At 46.7% G+C, this 19,428-nt stretch overlaps 1 protein-coding gene across 2 annotated transcripts in view; it reads left to right on the forward strand.

Annotated features, from left to right (window-relative positions):
• Nucleotides 1–19,428, forward strand: part of CPSF1 (cleavage and polyadenylation specific factor 1) — a 514,820-nt gene that overhangs the window by 319,038 nt on the left and 176,354 nt on the right. For both annotated transcript variants that reach the window (XM_085604356.1, XM_085604357.1), the window contains exons 26-28: nucleotides 2,949–3,101; nucleotides 6,791–6,907; nucleotides 10,768–10,858. In XM_085604356.1, coding sequence (XP_085460482.1) covers nucleotides 2,949–3,101; nucleotides 6,791–6,907; nucleotides 10,768–10,858 — 361 coding nt within the window. The remainder of the gene's footprint in view (nucleotides 1–2,948; nucleotides 3,102–6,790; nucleotides 6,908–10,767; nucleotides 10,859–19,428) is intronic.

Genomic DNA, 19,428 nt, shown 5'->3' on the forward strand with positions numbered 1-19,428 from the left:
ACGCGAGACTACATATGCGCCCGCTTCAGGAGTGCTTAGCACGTCAATGGAATCAGGCTCTCGGGCAATTAAAAGACCTAGTGTTGGTGAGCGGTCGGGCATTCAACTCTCTGCATTGGTGGAATCCACAAAACCTTTGCAAGGGCCAACCGTTCCAAGAACCTGTTCCACAAATAATACTGACAGCGGACGCCTCTCTCCAGGGATGGGGAGCTCATGTACTCCATTACACAGTGCAGGGACTATGGACAACACAGCAAAAGAAGATGCACATCAACCTCCTGGAACTGATGGCAATCTTCCTAGCCATGAAGGGATTCAAAGTACATTTATGCAACAAAGTCGTGTTGATCCGGACGGACAACATGACTGCCATGTACTACATACAGAAGCAGGGAGGAACACACTCTCCACAGTTGTCTCATCTGGCTCAGAGCATGTGGAAGTGGGCCATTCAGAGGAACATATTCCTCATGGTGGAACACCTCCCGGGCAAGGACAACCAGATGGCGGATCTGCTCAGCAGTCACAGCCACCAGATGCACGAGTGGGAGCTACATCCGTCAGTACTCCAACCATACTTCCAACAGTGGGGTCAGCCAGAGATAGACCTATTCGCCACAAACTAAAGCGCAAAATGCCAAAGCTTTGCCGCCAGGTTCCCACATCCAGAGTCACAGGGCAATGCGATATGGATGAACTGGTCCGGCAGATTTGCGTACGCTTTTCCCCCAGCGCCATTAATACCGCTAGTGGCACGCAAACTGCGACAACACTCTCTGACACTCATCCTAGTTGCTCCCACATGGGCGCGCCAACCATGGTACACCACCTTTCTAGAACTTTGTGGTGCTGCATCAAAGGCTGCGGCTCAAACCCACACTTCTAACGCAGAACCATGGCGGAATTCAGCACCCAGATCCGCAACAGCTGAACCTGGCAATCTGGCTCCTGAAGTCTTAGAGTTTGGCTACCTAAACCTGCCGCCTGACTGTATGGATATCATCAAGGAGGCCAGAAGACCCACTACCAGAGCTTGCTATGCGGCTAAATGGAAGAGGTTTGTCATTTATTGTAACAACAATGACATTAACCCGCTAGACTCATCCATTCAAAACATCATCTGTTACCTCTTACACCTATACCGATGCAATCTGGCATACACCTCAATAAGTATCCATTTAACCGCAATAGCAGCCTATCTCCAAAACAGGCAGCACCTCTCCTTATTCAGAGTGCCTGCCATCAAAGCCTTCTTGGAAGGACTCAAACGAGTTATTCCCCCAAGACACCCACCAGCACCGGTGTGGAACCTCAATTTGGTCCTCACCAGACTGATTGGTCCACCCTTCGAACCTCTCCATTCATGTGAGATTCAATTCCTCACCTGGAAAGTAGCTTTCCTAGTGGCAATCACTTCGTTAAGAAGAGTTAGTGAACTCCAGGCACTAACCATTCAAGAGCCATTCATACAGGTTCACGCTAACAGGGTTGTACTCCGTACAAACCCCAAATTCATGCCCAAGGTGATATCGCAGTTCCACATGAATCAAACTATTGAACTGCCTGTTTTCTTTCAAAATCCACAGAATGTCGCAGAGAGAATGCTCCATACACTAGGTGTAAAGAGAGCCCTCATGTACTATATAGACAGAACTAAGGTCTTTAGGAAGACAAAACAACTTTTCGTTGCCTTTTCTCCACAACACAAGGGCAACGCCATTTCCAAAGCAGGTATAGCCAGATGGATCGCTAAATGTATTCAAATTTGCTACCAAACAGCTAAACGCACATTAACGATTCCCCCACGAGCCCACTCAACAAGAAAGTTAGGGGCATCCATGGCTTTCCTGGGAAACATTCCTTTACATGAAATATGTAGAGCAGCCACATGGTCCACTATACATACATTTACCAAAAACTACTGTGTAGATGTACACTCAAAACAGCAAGCAGCTGTAGAACAGGCTGTTCTCAAAACTCTTTTTCAAACTGCTGCAGCTGGCACGGGTAGCCGCCGCTAATAGGAGGTACTGCTATATATTCTATGCACAGATATGAATTCAGCAGCCCACATGCCTCGAACTGAATATGCTACTTACCAGTATGCATCTGTTCTTGGCATGTAGGGCTGCTGACATTCATATCGCCCACCCTCCTCCCCGGCGCCTGTAGCAGCTGCAGCTCTCAGAATTACTGTATAGCATGGTCATCACTTACTGCATATACTCCATCACTGCCACAATGGCGAAAAACAATCTAAGGATGGAGAGGATGCCCATGCGCACTGTGGTCCAAGGGAGGAGTCACCTATCTCGTGATACTTCGAAGACTCTTCCAGGACAAAAACATGCAAACATCCGGACCCAACACTAGGCGGCGATCTATGCACAGATATGAATGTCAGCAGCCCTACATGCCAAGAACAGATGCATACTGGTAAGTAGCATATTCATTCACATGTATGTTAGAACATCTTCTTACACATTTTGAGCTTGACTACGAATGTACAGTATGATGTACGGTGTAGCATTAGGGCTGGTCAACCTCCCAAGCGTTTGACTATACTGCTGTTTGTATCCATTGATGCAGTATTGCTTACTGAGAATCTTTTGAAGTGTGAGATACTTGGAACGTTCCACTTCATTGTGGATTTGACCCGGACTACTCTGCTACCTAGAGATTAATGATTTTGCTAAAGGTCTTCCTTTGATTCTGTGGTTAAAAAACAGTGTATCAGCAATGCTTTTTTAGTATCTGCAGTTCACCTACATTGGACCTTTCATAAATTGATTTGCTCGAATCCTTTATCAAGTTGAGAACCAGTTAAACATATCTGTATGGCTGAAAACCTGAGAGTGGAGGAACAGCAAGCAATTAACAGGTAGGCGAGGTTTGTGGAAAGGTTGGATTTGCTGTGAGACTAACATGGTTTCTGTGTTTTTTAGGTGTTTATCTGTGGGCCCTCTCCTCACTGGCTCCTGGTTACGAGCCGAGGTGCTTTGCGGCTGCATCCCATGACACTGGATGGCACTATAGAGTCCTTTGCTCCTTTTCACAACGTCAATTGCCCCAAAGGATTCCTGTATTTCAACCGACAGGTAATGGACTGATGTGATATGGCATAAAAATATACTTGGGGACGCAGCTTAGTGAACAGTGCACTCTAGTTCAAGATGGCATTTGTTGCTGAATTTTTATTAAAAATAGAATTCTATCTGTCATTTCTGTTGTTTCAACATTAGGTAATAATTATTGAAACAGAGCATACTCCAAACTAAATAGTCTCCTAGTGTTTGAATAATGGGTATTGTGACACAAGTCAGTGGTGCTCAATGCTTCTACATTAGAAGAGAGTGAGAGGCTTGGCTGGCCTGCCAGGATTCAAAATGGTGGTCTGCAGGTCTCTGGGCAAGTGCTAAGGGTATGCTGTTCTCTGGTATTATCTGGGTCGTAGATGATTGTAACCAGCGTGGCTGTGATACACATGCTCTGCATACTCCTGCTATCTTGTGTTATACCCGGATGTTTGCAACATGTTTTTCTTCAAAGAAATTCGAGTCGCAAGGCCTGTTGTGGCTCCTTCCTTGATCCAGAATGCACCTTCACAACGGCTCTGCCTCAGATGTGTTTTTCCCTGCACAGCGGGCGAGTAATGTAAGTTGAGTGCATTGTGAAGACCATGTGTGCTGTGCATAAGAAAGTGAGAAGAGTAAAGAGATGGAAAGCATCTGTAAACATCCATACATCCGTAGCTTTCAGCGGTAGGTGCAGGCGCATATGAATTTACAGCAGTATACGATGCCAACATATGGTTAAAGTGTAGGTATTATTGAATGTTTGTGGCAAGTGTGGCTGTGGGTACACATTCTCTGCATGGATTATAAAGCAGTCTTCTTGAAAGTGTTGGCTAGCGAGATGATGATGCAGATGTTTCGAAAAGTGTCCTTAATACCTCTTGACAACTAGCACCTATTGGCACGCCAGTACATCTGCACAGTAGTGCATAGTAGTCGTGTGGGTCAATGACTAAGTAGCAGAATTACAGATTTCTGTGAGAGGGATATTACCTATAAAGTCTAGCGTGGCGCCTTAGCATGTGAATCTACAACACTACACAATACAAACAGGTGGTTACCGGGTAAACGTACTTTTCCTTCCCACATAAACTGAGCTCGGTTGACCAAGGTGTTTTGGAGTAACCTGATCTATGCGTACACCTCTGCCAATCAGTGCACACTATTCGGTACATTCTATTATTCTACCCCATTTCTTTTATCTAGACTGTCTCTTTGGCTGATGTATTTGAACGTAAATGCTAATTAAATACTTCTATAGTTGATTTAAACTTTGTGACTGAAAAGTGAAATGAAGTTTGAAATTTAACCCAACAGAAGAACTTGAAGTACAATAATTCAGCTAAAAGGGAGAACATTTTGCCCAAAATAATTAATTTAATATGTTTGAATTTATTACATTTCAGTCATTTAAATTAACTCAAAAAAGTAATGATGCTAATAAAGAGTTTAACTTAAAAAAATGAACATATTTGGTCGTTTTGAAAATAATTAAAAAAATGAAATAAAATTTAAATAACAATTGATGACAATACTATGTTCGTAAATGCATTTTAATGAACTAAATCCTGATTACATTTAATTTAACTTAAAAGAAAAAACAAAATACATTTATAACAAATATTTAAGGTAATTCTTTGGTAAACTGTTTTTTTTAAATTTAATTAGGTGTGAACTACCAAACTAGAACAAATGCAATTTGAAAATTATTACAACATTAAGGGTAAAAGTTGACAGTAGCGTCTTGGTTAGGGCAGTACCGGGGTTACTGTTGGCATTTTGGATTGGTACATGGTAGGGGCTAGCTAGCGAGGAAGAAGAGATGGCATTGGAAGTTGTGACTTGTAGCATCACACAGTTCATTTCTTTGTTTGGCATGTGCTGTTAATTGTCTGTGTCTGCTCCCTGTTGTCTCTTGACTCCATTTCTGCTGCAGAGATAAGGTGTGCGATGCATTGAGAGTCATGGTAACGGTGTAAATAGCCAAGTGAATTGAATGTCATGATAGGCCTGTCCCATGCCCTATTGTTTGGGCTATTTCTAGCGTTGCCAACCTTTGGTGCATCCCTTATTATCCTTGGTTTACTTTCTCACCCTTACCCAGCCCTAATAGTACCATACGAGCCCCAGATTACAAACCCATGTTCATTAGCAGTATTAAGTATGTGTTTCACTTATGTAGGGTGCAATACTTTGATAGATGTTTAGGAATAGTTTGGTTTATATGAAAAAGTCCCACGGTTTTGTGTACCGATCTGGCTGATTGTAAAGTTTTGTTTTCATGAATGCTTCACATTCTGCTTGAATAATCCCCGAAACAAAGGCAGCTGATTAAACCTTGCTTATTCTTCAGCATTCTCCCTGCCAGACAGCCCTCCTTTCATGCCTCGCTCACTGCTCATTCAGTCTGGATCACAGTATCTCTGGTGACTTCACAGTTGCATCACCCATTTACACGTCTACTAAGAATCGATCCTCCAGGTCGTCCATCTAACACAGCAGTTTGGGCTCAAGGGTTTTGAACCGTGTGACGGAAGGTGGTTTCTAATGGGCCATCTTCTGTCATCATTGCCCCTTAGAAGTCATCCTCCACATAGCATCTCTTCTGCTCATCGGTCAGGTCATATCACTCCCCTTCTGTATGCTCTCCAGTTGCTTTCCTTCCATGCATGTGTCCGGTTTAAAATCTGTTGTATTACCTACCTGGCCTACGAAACCTTTCTTACATAGGAAATTTGTGAATCAAAAAGATCAAGACTTTTTTTAATAAACACCCCTAAAGTACAAAGAGGCTAGAACTCTTACACTAGATTTTTTTCTCAACTACCCTGAAGTCTGGGGATGCTCTTCCTTCAGACACCTAACCCCCATCACACACTTCAGGAAAAAAACCACCATGTTCAGATCTTAATCGAAGGATTGAGGTCTCCGTCCTATTTTAACCTCTCCTCGTTGTCGTTTATGCTATGATCCTGGTTTGTGGTCTCAGGCAGTATAAACAGGACAAGCAGATGTAGGTGCTCTGGATGTCTTCACACAGCGGCTTATTGGGTCCCATTGTTCTAGAGCTCTGATCTGCGGATCCCATGGATCCCGCAGGGCACTGAATCCACTGAGGGAACTTTGTGACAATTTCTCTTTTCATGCCGATTAAAAAATAAGCCTTTGCTTTGCTCTTCATGGCATTCCCCTCACAGGCCGCATATATCTAAATGTTTTGCATTATTCGTACTGACCTGTTTGCATTAGACCTTGTTAGCAGCTGAATCATGTCTTGCCAGACTCTGGGTTTGACACTGCTGCCTGTCATTCGATCCGGACCCAGACAGGCTTTGATCTTAGGGGCACATGGAGCCCTCTTGGCTGGGGTAAGGTTAGAGCTGCTTAGAGTGCATCCAGACTTCTCTTGCCACTATAGACTCTGTTTGGTTACCTCACGTAGACGCCCACCTTTCTTATCTGTAAGATGGAAATCATTTAAACTTTTAAACGTTACCTATTTAAACATGGGACCGCTCAATAAAGAGCACTCTACTGTAAAGGCTACTACAGACTTTTGACCGACACCCCCTTCAGATTGTTTAACAATGGCCAGTGAATTTACTGAGTTTTGTGCTGATTTGTGAATGTAATCTTGCGACAAAACAGGTACTTGTTTATTGTTCACTACAGAGGGCATTTGATTGTGCTGAGTAACTAATGTTGCCTTTCAGGGTGAGTTGCGGATTAGTGTGCTGCCTGCGTACCTATCCTACGATGCCCCCTGGCCTGTCCGGAAGATTCCACTGCGTTGCACGGTGCATTATGTTTGTTATCATGTGGAGTCCAAGGTAAGTGCTGCAGTGTAAGTACTGCATGATACACTGTGATCTCGTGTGCATTGGAAAGTTAGGGTTGTATTGTGTATGCGATCATTATGAGTACAGTCCAGATGCAGACACTGACTGACGTAGTGCTGTGCACCATAAACCGCCAGGTATGAATCACTATTCACCGGATTCAGACTCGTACTGCCCAGTTCTTCGACCACCCCACTGTATACACGTTTATTGTGACATTAAACCTGCCTTACGCTTCGTGTATAAAAAGTTTGAGCTTGTTCAATTAACCCCAAATTTCTGTGCACATTAGACTAAGTACCCCGTTCACTCACCTGAAAATACCTTTTGCTTATGCGCCATCATTGTACTATCCTGATGATGACCCCTTAAGCCGTTTCAGATTGATCTTTGCCATCGTAATTGACAATTAAACCTACTAAATAATGGTTGTATAAATTACCATAACTATATTATACGGTGTGCAGCTCTAACACAAGTCCCCAGAGTGTGCGGATCGGATAGTAGATCTCAGTGTGCCTCTCTGATACCCGACCACCATGTGCTCATTTCCTACACTAGACTGTGTGCAGCACAGTATGTGCACCTCTGATTAGAGACCGCAGTGTGTGCAGCTCTTATACTAGGGCGCAGTGTGTGCAGCTCTGATGCAAGACCGGCTTGTGTGCAGCTCTGCTACTAGGCCGCAGTGTGTGCAGCTCTGATGCAAGACCGCCGTGTGTGCAGCTCTGATGCAAGGCCGCAGTGTGTGCATCTCTGATGCAAGGCCGCAGTGTGTGCAGCTCTGATACTAGGCCGCGGTGTGTGCAGCTCTGATACTAGGCCGCGGTGTGTGCAGCTCTGATACTAGGCTGCGGTGTGTGCAGCTCTGATACTAGACTGCGGTGTGTGCAGCTCTGATACTAGACTGCAGTGTGTGCAGCTCTGATACTAGACTGCGGTGTGTGCAGCTCTGATACTAGACTGCGGTGTGTGCAGCTCTGATACTAGACTGCAGTGTGTGCAGCTCTGATACTAGACTGCAGTGTGTGCAGCTCTGATACTAGGCCGCAGTGTGTGCAGCTCTGATACTAGGCCGCAGTGTGTGCAGCTCTGATACTAGGCCGCAGTGTGTGCAGCTCTGATACTAGGCCGCAGTGTGTGCAGCTCTGATACTAGGCCGCAGTGTGTGCCGCTCTGATACTAGGCCGCAGTGTGTGCAGCTCTGATACTAGGCCGCAGTGTGTGCAGCTCTGATACTAGGCCGCAGTGTGTGCAGCTCTGATACTAGGCCGCAGTGTGTGCAGCTCTGATACTAGGCCGCAGTGTGTGCAGCTCTGATACTAGGCCGCAGTGTGTGCAGCTCTGATACTAGGCCGCAGTGTGTGCAGCTCTGATACTAGGCCGCAGTGTGTGCAGCTCTGATACTAGGCCGCAGTGTGTGCAGCTCTGATACTAGGCCGCAGTGTGTGCAGCTCTGATACTAGGCCGCAGTGTGTGCAGCTCTGATACTAGGCCGCAGTGTGTGCAGCTCTGATACTAGGCCGCAGTGTGTGCAGCTCTGATACTAGGCCGCAGTGTGTGCAGCTCTGATACTAGGCCGCAGTGTGTGCAGCCCTGATACTAGGCCGCAGTGTGTGCAGCTCTGATACTAGGCCGCAGTGTGTGCAGCCCTGATACTAGGCCGCAGTGTGTGCAGCCCTGATACTAGACCGCAGTGTGTGCAGCTCTGATACTAGACCGCAGTGTGTGCAGCTCTGATACTAGACTGCAGTGTGTGCAGCTCTGATACTAGACTGCAGTGTGTGCAGCTCTGATACTAGACTGCAGTGTGTGCAGCTCTGATACTAGACTGCAGTGTGTGCAGCTCTGATACTAGACTGCAGTGTGTGCAGCTCTGATACTAGACTGCAGTGTGTGCAGCTCTGATACTAGACTGCAGTGTGTGCAGCTCTGATACTAGACTGCAGTGTGTGCAGCTCTGATACTAGACTGCAGTGTGTGCAGCTCTGATACTAGACTGCAGTGTGTGCAGCTCTGATACTAGACTGCAGTGTGTGCAGCTCTGATACTAGACTGCAGTGTGTGCAGCTCTGATACTAGACTGCAGTGTGTGCAGCTCTGATACTGGCCGCAGTGTGTGCAGCTCTGATACTAGGCCGCAGTGTGTGCAGCTCTGATACTAGGCCGCAGTGTGTGCAGCTCTAATACTAGGCCGCAGTGTGTGCAGCTCTGATACTAGGCCGCAGTGTGTGCAGCTCTGATACTAGGCCGCAGTGTGTGCAGCTCTGATACTAGGCCGCAGTGTGTGCAGCTCTGATACTAGGCCGCAGTGTGTGCAGCTCTGATACTAGGCCGCAGTGTGTGCAGCTCTGATACTAGGCCGCAGTGTGTGCAGCTCTGATGCAAGGCCGCAGTGTGTGCAGCTCTGATGCAAGGCCGCAGTGTGTGCAGCTCTGATACTAGGCCGCAGTGTGTGCAGCTCTGATGCAAGGCCGCAGTGTGTGCAGCTCTGATGCAAGGCCGCAGTGTGTGCAGCTCTGATGCAAGGCCGCAGTGTGTGCAGCTCTGATACTAGACTGCAGTGTGTGCAGCTCTGATGCAAGGCCGCAGTGTGTGCAGCTCTGATACTAGGCCGCAGTGTGTGCAGCTCTGATACTAGGCCGCGGTGTGTGCAGCTCTGATACTAGGCCGCGGTGTGTGCAGCTCTGATACTAGACCGCGGTGTGTGCAGCTCTGATTCTAGACTGCAGTGTGTGCAGCTCTGATTCTAGACTGCAGTGTGTGCAGCTCTGATTCTAGACTGCAGTGTGTGCAGCTCTGATTCTAGACTGCAGTGTGTGCAGCTCTGATTCTAGACTGCAGTGTGTGCAGCTCTGATTCTAGACTGCAGTGTGTGCAGCTCTGATTCTAGACTGCAGTGTGTGCAGCTCTGATACTAGACTGCAGTGTGTGCAGCTCTGATACTAGGCCGCAGTGTGTCCAGCTCTGATTAGAGACCGCAGTGTATGCAGTTCTGATGCAAGACCGCCGTGTGAGCAGCTCTGATACTAGACTGCATTGTGTGCAGCTCTGATACCAGACCGCAGTGTGTGTAGCTCTGATACTAGACTGCGGTGAGCTCTGATACTAGGCCGCAGTGTGTGCAGCTCTGATACTATGCCACAGTGTGTGCAGCTCTGATACTAGACCACAATGTGTGCAGCTCTGATACTAGACCACAATGTGTGCAGCTCTGATACTAGACCACACTGTGTGCAGCTCTGATACTAGACCACACTGTGTGCAGCTCTGATACTAGACCACACTGTGTGCAGCTCTGATACTAGACCACACTGTGTGCATTTTTTAAACTAGGCCTCTGTGAGTGCAACTCTTATACTAGACCCCTTGTTGTTCAGCTCTGATACTAGACCACAGTGTGTGCATTTTTTAAACTAGGCCGCAGTGTGTGCAGCTCTGATACCAGACCGCAGTGTGTGCAGCTCTGATACTAGACTGCGGTGAGCTCTGACTAGGCCGCAGTGTGTGCAGCTCTGATACTATGCCGCAGTGTGTGCAGCTCTGATACTAGACCACACTGTGTGCAGCTCTGATACTAGACCACACTGTGTGCATTTTTTAAACTAGGCCTCTGTGAGTGCAACTCTGATACTAGACCCCTTGTTGTGCAGCTCTGTTACCGGTGCCTGTATACGTAGCTTGGATACTAGCCCTCAGTGTTCAGCTCCCACCTTAGACCCCTTTATAAAGCTTTCACTGTTAAACTCCAATGTTCCACTTGTATTTATACTTTCCTATTCTAGTTTGTACTTGAGAGGGAACTCACAATTGGTTGCACATTTACAATGGCATGCATGTTCCCTGTGCAGGTATATGCTGTAGCGACAAGTGTAGACGAAGTGTGTACACGGATACCTAAGATGACGGGAGAGGAGAAGGAGTTTGAGACCATCGAGAAAGGTAAGACATTGAGACATGATGACGTGTATTTGCTGGTACAGAGTTGAATATCACGTACTTTGACATGAGCTGGTCCGTCCGATCAGCCTGCTTTCTGTCACTCAGATTTTACAATGAGCCAGAATGTTAGTGATGCTTGAACAAACCTGTCCCATTGGTTTTGCTAACCTAATTCTCCAGGATAGTTGGCATGCGCCCAGCTGAGTGTTTGCTTATGTGGCTCCAGTTAGTCTGTCATGTCTCTTGCAGTTGGTGCTTGTGCACAGATGTTCTTTAACTTATGTATTGGAAGCGTCTAATTACCTTTTGCTAAAGTGTCTTTTTTTAGAGGTGTTAACCATCAGTTTCCACTGTCAGTTGATTTCTTCGCATTGCTTCCCTTCCTTAAAACTTCACCATCACCCCTCTCCTGCTCGGAAATTTTCAGCATGTTTAATAATGCGCTGTGACATGGTGCCTGTGACTCCTTTGTGTTTCTGGAACCCCTTCTGTGTAATGTTTTCAATAGGCTCCAGAGCACTTGTCGGATATTACTAGGAGCTTTGCTATCTCTCGCTCTGCTGAAGTTTTTGTAACCTGCTCTGTCTCTCTGTGGATTTCACGTTTCCTTGTGTGGGAGACCCATTTTGTGAGTCTCCTGACAAGTATCTCTATGCGACTTAGGTATGCTACCCCCCAACAGAGTACTGGACTGTGTTGGGTGACGGTAGTCCACCCAAAGAGGTGGTACTTTAACATAGGTGACTATAGTCCACATGTTCAGGCCATGACACTACGGTTGGTGGAAGTTGATTGGGGTAGTGGGTCACAGACCTGCTCACTTGACCCGCAGTGCCTTCTGTCTCTCTGTGTAAAGGTATGAAGTCTGACTCGACACTGCCTCTCCTTGCCCCCTGACTGATTGCGATGTATGCATGAGAGTACTTGGTGCATGTGTGAAGGGGGATTCCTTTATTGCAGTCCCTGCTAGTTATGTGTTGCCCTTAGGATAAAAAGTACTTATTCTGGAAGACATGGCTGCCGTCCTCCCTTCTCTCTGTATGCCCCTCCTCAACTGGCACTGAAACTCAAATTCATTGCTCTAGAATTCTTGGTGAAGCCAAGTACAGCTGCCAGTCTTTAATTATAACTCTAGAGCAAGAAAACGGAAGGGCATTCCTTCTACTGGATCTTGGCCACTCCATTTCCAGCAGGGGCGTCTGTGACTTAGCTACGGCAACATCTGAACAATGGAATGACTCCTAGGCAGGGCCAAGACTGCACACCTTAAACAGAGAAGATGGATTCTCCAATGTCCCCAGCATCCAATGCTTTGTGTTGAGAGGAAAGCATACGCTAAGTCACAGTGAAAGTCCCCTCAACTTGGTTGCCATGGCACACTGAAAGGAAAATGCATGTCTACAGCATGAATCTGTTCTAGATTCAAATGTAGTGCATATTCTGCCATCTAGTTGTTGGAGCTGGAAAGTTGTACTTGTTGTTTTACCCCTTTTTTTTTTCCTTTTCATTTTGGAGATGGGTGTTGTGAGAAAGTGCCATCTTTCTTGCATGGTATGCCCCCACTTTTTGCTAAATTGCTGAATGTACTTCGATTGAGTGTACCCTGGGTTCCTGCCAATCAGGTGCCCAGGGCCTATGTTCCTTCCTTAAACCACACAAACTCCAAATTGGCAAACCCTAGCCACATTTCAGCCCCTAGTAAATGGTACCCTAGGTACCCAGGGCCTTGTGACCAGGGAAGGCCTCTAAGGGCTGCAGCACTCATTGTGCCACCCTCAGAGGCCCTGTACCCTTACACACACACACTGCCCTTGCAGGCTGAGTGTCTGGGTGCAGGACAAAACAAAGAGTCGACATGGCACACATCACTGTGTACCATGCCCATCACCTACACTGCCAAGGCATATGTCAGCCACCCCTCTAGCTGGGTGCATTACGCCTATGGTGTGGGCACAGGAGCAGGAGCCCTGTGCCCCTACAGTACCCGGGTCCATTCCTGGGCACTGTAAGTGCAGTGCTGTCATTTAAGAATACATGGTGCTGAGAGCTTGTCAAACACGAGCTCCACAGCACCATATTGGCAACACTGAAGCCTGGGAAGTTTGGTATCAAACTTCTCAGCACATTGAACCCACACTGATGCCAGTGTAGGATTTAATGTACTAAGCACCCCAGAGGGCATCTTAGAAGATGCCCCCTTACAGCTAACTTACAATCCACGTCTGCTCTGAGGCTGCCCAGGCTGCCACACAGCAGACACGTTGCTGGACCCCTGGGTGGGAGAGCCCCTGCTCTCCCGGGCCTGAAACAATGCACATCCTGGGTGAGGTGAGAAATCTCCTCCCCCAGGATGAGCAAAGGGAAGCTTCAAAGGCATGCCGCCAGTTGGAGTTTCCCCAGGCCACTGCAACCCCCCACTCTGGCGGGAAGCTTGGCCGGAAACCCCATACAAGGACAGGGGATGTGCCAGCCTGCCCACCCCACCCCTCAGGTGGGGGAGGCGAGGTGAAGCACATCTCCGGGCTCTCGCCATCTTGAAGATGGGAGGCCCTACCCTATCAGGATTAGGCTACTGCCCCCCTCCCACAGGAGAGAGGCAGGATAGGGGGTGTACCCACCCCAGGACAAGGACCCATTGGTCCCTGGCCTTCACCTACCTGTAACGCCCCTAAATCTAGTATTTAGGGGCCCCCTGAACCTTCCTTCCTTAGATTCCAGATAGAAAACGACAAGAAGAACAAAGACCTGCCCTGCAGCTGCTAAAAAGAGAAGAAGACACCAACTGCTTTGGCCCCAGCCCTACCGGCCTGTCGACTCTCGAACCTGCACCAGCGCGGCATCCCACGTGGCCAGCAACCTCACCAACCCCGGAGGACCTGGCTACCTTTTAGCTCTAAGCCCCTGGGACTCCCACGAGTAGAGGCTCTACTCAAGAAACCTATTTGCTATCCCTGGCACCAGCCCGGGACCGCGGACCCAACACACTCTGCACCAGCCAAGCCTGGCCAGTGCCGGAGTGGACAAAGACCCAGAGGACGACCCCACGGCGACTGTGACCCAGAGTCCGGCACCCAAGGACCCCCCTCGACATCCCGGAAGAAGCCTGCAGCCTCAGAACCAAGTGCCACCCCAGCCGCGATCAACCAGAGGGTAAGATTCCCGATGTCAAAAGGCACCCCTGCACCCGGCGCCCTGCGACCCCCTGTGCCCAATCCCGGGGTACCCACCTAACCTACAACTACCCAACTTACCTCTCGAAGTGGTGGTGGCACCTGAAACATCCTCGTCCCCGAGCCTGCAGCCTCTTTCCAAACCGGAACATTCCCATTGATTTCCATTGAGCGCCCTAAGGCTCAAAAGCACCCTGCACCCAGCCGCCCGAGTGGCCCTGGCAGTGCCCTCTCTACACTAACCTACTTCCCCACTTGCCCTGAGTAAGTGACCAGGAGCCCAGCTCCCACAGCCGCGTGGCTTGCCAGACAGCAGCCACCAACCAAGGCCCCCCTATCCCTCATAGTATAACATTGGGCCCAACTCTCTCTGCACCCGGCCGTCCTGAAACCGCTGAGGGTGAACCAACTGTACCTACCTGACACTGGGGGACCTCTGAGTCCATGCCCGGAATTTCAACACTACCAGTCGAGTACTTACCCTTAAACCGCTAACTTCATTTTCCTCATAGGGTAACATTGACTGGCTTTTTCTTCAAAAATCTTCTAAGTGTGAACTTTTCAAAACTGCAAAAATTCACCAAAAATCAGCCAAGTGACAAAAACGAATTTACTCACCTGCTCCTAGGTGAGCTCCCAGTGCTGGATCTTGGTGCCCAGCCCTGACTCTGAAAAGTGTTCACAACTATACTTACCTCTAACTCATTTTTCTCCCATAGGAAACCATTGTCTGCTTTTCTGTGAAATTTCTTCTAAGTGTCTACTTTTGCAAATTTGAAATATTCTTTTAAAATCGTACCATTTCTGCAAACGAAATTACTTACCTGCTTTTGATAAGGACCCCAGTCCTGAGTCTAGGCACCCAGTCCTGGATTACTAAAGTAACGATAAAGTACTCTACCTGCAATTTGAATTTCTTGCCATAGAGATACATTGAATGTTTTCTGTGAAATATTTTCTAAGTGCTAACTTTTGAAATAGCTAAATATTATTTAAAAATCATTACAGTTATTAAGTCGACTTTCATCACTTGATTCTGAATACTGACCCCAGGCTGGTTCTAGGAGCCAGACCTGGAATTCCAAAAGTAATCTGAAAAGTAATTTATTACAAATAACCTGAATTTACCATTGAGCTCAATGCATTGTTATGTTTAGGAAATAGGATTGTTTATTGCAACCAACTGTGACTGTTTACACAAATTTATTGCTTAAAACAAAAGTATTTATATTCAACCTCTCATTCTGAGAAAGTATATTTTTACCCCCTTTGTGGTTCTAAAAATAAAACAAGCATATATTTTATATATACAAATCATTGGCCTAGAGTTCAGTTATTGAGTGTGTGAAACCATTTGCTGACTGAGTGTGTACAATAAATGCTTTACACTGTCCTCTGGTACTGCCTTACTGCTCGACCAAGCTACCACTTTTGAGAGTAAGGTCATACCTAACTTTGACCTCTATCAGCCTCTGGGGGACTGTGGACTCTGTACACCCTGTACCTATTAGGGAACAGTATATACAGAGCCACTTTCTCACAGGTGTGTCTGGTGGAACCAAATTCCTCAAGAGTAGGCTACATTCCCCTTTTGTGGGACTAAGCCTTCAGATTATTTTTAGGTCACAGCCTACCAGGCAGTGGAGCTGTCTGGTTTGCTACACACTTCTTGGGGGGCTTTTTAGAAAGTTAACCTAGGAATATATTCCGCCTGTTGATTACCGGCTTTGTGGTTTGTAACTCACATTTTCTGGCTTTCTATTTCCTGGCTTTATTTGCTTTTGGTCCTCCAGGTTAAGTTTGTCCCTCCCGTTGCCTAAATCTCGTTTACTGTATTCTTTCACAAACTCTCTTTCAGTATAAGGCCTTTAAATCTAGTTCTTATTTTGTCACATTTGCTGTTTATTCAAAGACCGAGGTCTTCCGGATGTGCTTGTTTAATTTTCTTTCTCTGACTTAAAAGTGAAAGGATTTGGGGGGAAATCTTGCTGGATACTGGGGTAGTAGAGAGGTTTTTTTCTAGCATACAACAATTTATAAATGAACTGTGCAAGTATTTTGGGACATATCAGAATTAGGAACATAAATGGAGCACGTTTTTTGTTATTTTGAAGTGTGTTGGAAACAAATACTTTAATATGATCAAAACAAATCATTACACTAGGCCATGCATTTTTAACACATTTTCGTTTATGCACTGTACACAAAGACCGCCAGGAACCACCCACTCACCGCATTAGAACATCTTAGCAAGCCGAAAGCTACAGCCCTTATGAACTCCATCCATTTGGGATCACCCTCTGACCCATGCCCCCAACGACTCTTCAACTTCGAAAGCTACCAGATCAGCCACCAACTCACAACCATCCTCAACGCCTCCATCACCACAGACACTTTTCCCGATGCATGGAATCACTCAGAGGTCAGGCCCCTTAAGAAACCCTCCGCAGACCTCTGCAATCTCCAGAACCACCACCTCATCTCGCTGCTCCTGTTTCCCGCCAAAGTCTGGAGAATGCCATCAACCTCCAACTCAATGAAAACCTGGAGAGAAACAAACAAACAACCTGCTATGCCCCGATCAATCAGGATTCCGAGCCAATCACAGCACCGAGACGGCCCTGATCGCCGCGACAGACGACATCCACTCCCTATTGGACAGAGGAGAATCTGCCACCCTGAACCTCTTCTGCCGCTCTGCAGCCTTCAACACTGTATCCCACCACACACTCATCAAACGACTACACCAGATCGGAATCAAAGATGACACCCTGACCTAGATGGCATCCTTCCTCACCGGGCACACCCAGAGACTCCATCTCCCCCTTCCCCTCCACCTTCACTCACAACCCAAATGCACCATCTGCTGCATCCCTCTAGGTTCATCCCAGTCCTACCCTCTTCAACATCTACATGGCACCGCTAGCAGACATCGCCAGAACCCAGAGCATCAACATAATTTTCTATGCCGATGATAACCAGCTCGTCCTCTGGCTATCAGCCGACCGTACCACCACGAAGTAGAACTTCCACAACTGCATGAAATACGTCTCCTCCTGGATTAAGGACAATTGCCTGAAGCTCAACACGGACAAAATCGAAGTGCCGATTTTTGGTAGCGCACCTCCCCCTGGAACGACACCTGGTGGCCATCGGAACTTGGAGCCACTCTCACATCGAAAGACCATGCCCGCAACCTCTGCATCGCCCTGAACAGCAAACTCTCCATAAAACGACAGGTCAACGCCATCTCCTCAGCCTGTTTCCCCACTCTACTCCTACTCCACAGAATCTTCAAATGGCTCCCATCAGCACCAGAAAAACAGTGACGCAGGACCTCCTCACCAGTCATCATGACTATGGTCACACACTTTATGCAGACACTACCTATGAACTCATGAGAAGACTCCAGTCAATACAGAACGCAGCAGCCAGACTAATCCTCACCCTGCCCAAAAGGAACCGCATCACCCAGCACCTGACAGACCTCCACTGGCTTCCCATTTAGAACAGATGCCAGTTCCAGCTACTGACCCACGTCTATAAAGCCCTCCACGACCAAGGACTGGCATACTTGAACCACCGCCTGAATTTCTACCAACCGTCAAGAAACCTCTGCTCCACCGCCCTTGCACAGACTCCGCACATCTGCCGCTCTAGAGGACACTCCTTCTCCCACCTCGCCGCCAAGTCCTGGACCGCCTTCCCCCTCCGAACATCTCCCTCACTGACAGACTTCAGCAAGAATATTTTCACTCGCCTGGAGAGCTCCTGTAATCCACCAATCGTCCAGAAAAACACAGGAACAGACGATAACTGACCCAGAAGAAAGTGCAAGTGAGTAATTTATTTAAATCTCAGCATGACGCGTTTCAGCCTTCCAGAAGCCTTGATCACATGACGCCTTGGGAGTTACAATGCCGCATTTAAAGTGCTTAGTACAATGAGAACTGTAACACAATTGGTTGCCTGACACGAGAGTAATGGACATAGTAAAAATACATGTTTGTTAATGGTCACAAAATAGTGGTCAACGGGACATGCATTCAACACATCATAAATAGCTTAAAATCCTTTTAAGAATATAAAATCACGAGATAAGTGTAATTACTTCAAATTAAAAGTAGAAGCTAAAAGCAGGAGAATTGAAAAATACATTTGAATTCAAATCCTCTCCTTCCTGTGCAAAATGAGCATTGTTGTGCAAAATAAGCAAATTAAAGATATAACCCTAATGGATAATGTCTAATTTTAACAACCTGTCCGGCCGATAAATAACATACGTCCCTGAAAATGTAATAAAGTCAGGTAACAATCTTAACTAAGCTAGGTATACATACATAGCAAAGCCAGCTCAACAAATATTGTTATGTGCCCCTGGATGTTACAGATAGACCAGCAAACATATTGACTATTTGTCCAGATGGACACCAACATGACTATGTCCAAGTATAATTGTCAGTGCAAAGTAACGTGCAAAGTGCAAATAGTGGTGAAAAAAAATCGTGTAAAAGTAATTAAAATTACTGTAAATTCGGGAGGCATGGCCAATAAGAAAATAGATATATAAAATACTTGATGTTGTAAAATGGGCCAACCTAAAGACATGTGTAAAAATCTTCACTTGAATTCAAACCCTGCGGTGTCTTGGTGTCCAGTTCAAGGATATATTTGGTTTCAAGGGCACGCAAGAGGAACTCTCCGTTTCCTCCCCGTCTAAGGGGGAATACTGAGTCAATGACAAAGAACTTGAGAAGCTCACTTTTGTTATCATGCCGTTCTTTGAAGTGACGCACAACTGGATAGGAGGCATCACTTCCATTGATTGCCCGAATGTGCTGGAGTATCCGTTTGTGAACCTGCAACTTGGTACTACCAACATATTGCAGGCCACACGGACACTCCAGCACATAAACAGCAAAGTCAGTCTTGCAAGTAAGCAGTTTGGTGATCGGCCGAGGGGTATCACAGAAAGGGATTCTAAACTCTGTTTTGCTGACACATTGTCTGCAGGCTTTGCAACTAGTACATCTCCTGAAGCCCTTAATAGCTTGTAGCCATGATGTACTGGAGCCTATTTCAGGACTAGATTTAACTAAGGAATCGCTCATGGATCGGACTTTCCTGAAAGTAATTAAAGGGCCGACTGTCATTAGATCCCCAATGACAGGATCATTGCATACCAAGCTCCAATTTTTCTCTAAGATTTTGCGCAGGGCTTGGTGTTGGCGATTGTAGGTTAAGATCAGTCTGACTGGCTCTTTTGTTTTTACCGATGTTACATTTGATGCTTTATTCTGTAAAGCAACAATTCTGGGAATCTGGTTAGCCTTGTGGATCGCGCTGTCAATCATAGAGGTTGAATAGCCCCTGGCCAGAAATCTCTCTTTGCTGACTTGC

Source organism: Triturus cristatus, chromosome 5_1 (assembly GCF_964204655.1).
Source record: "Triturus cristatus chromosome 5_1, aTriCri1.1, whole genome shotgun sequence".
NCBI lineage: Eukaryota > Metazoa > Chordata > Amphibia > Caudata > Salamandridae > Triturus > Triturus cristatus.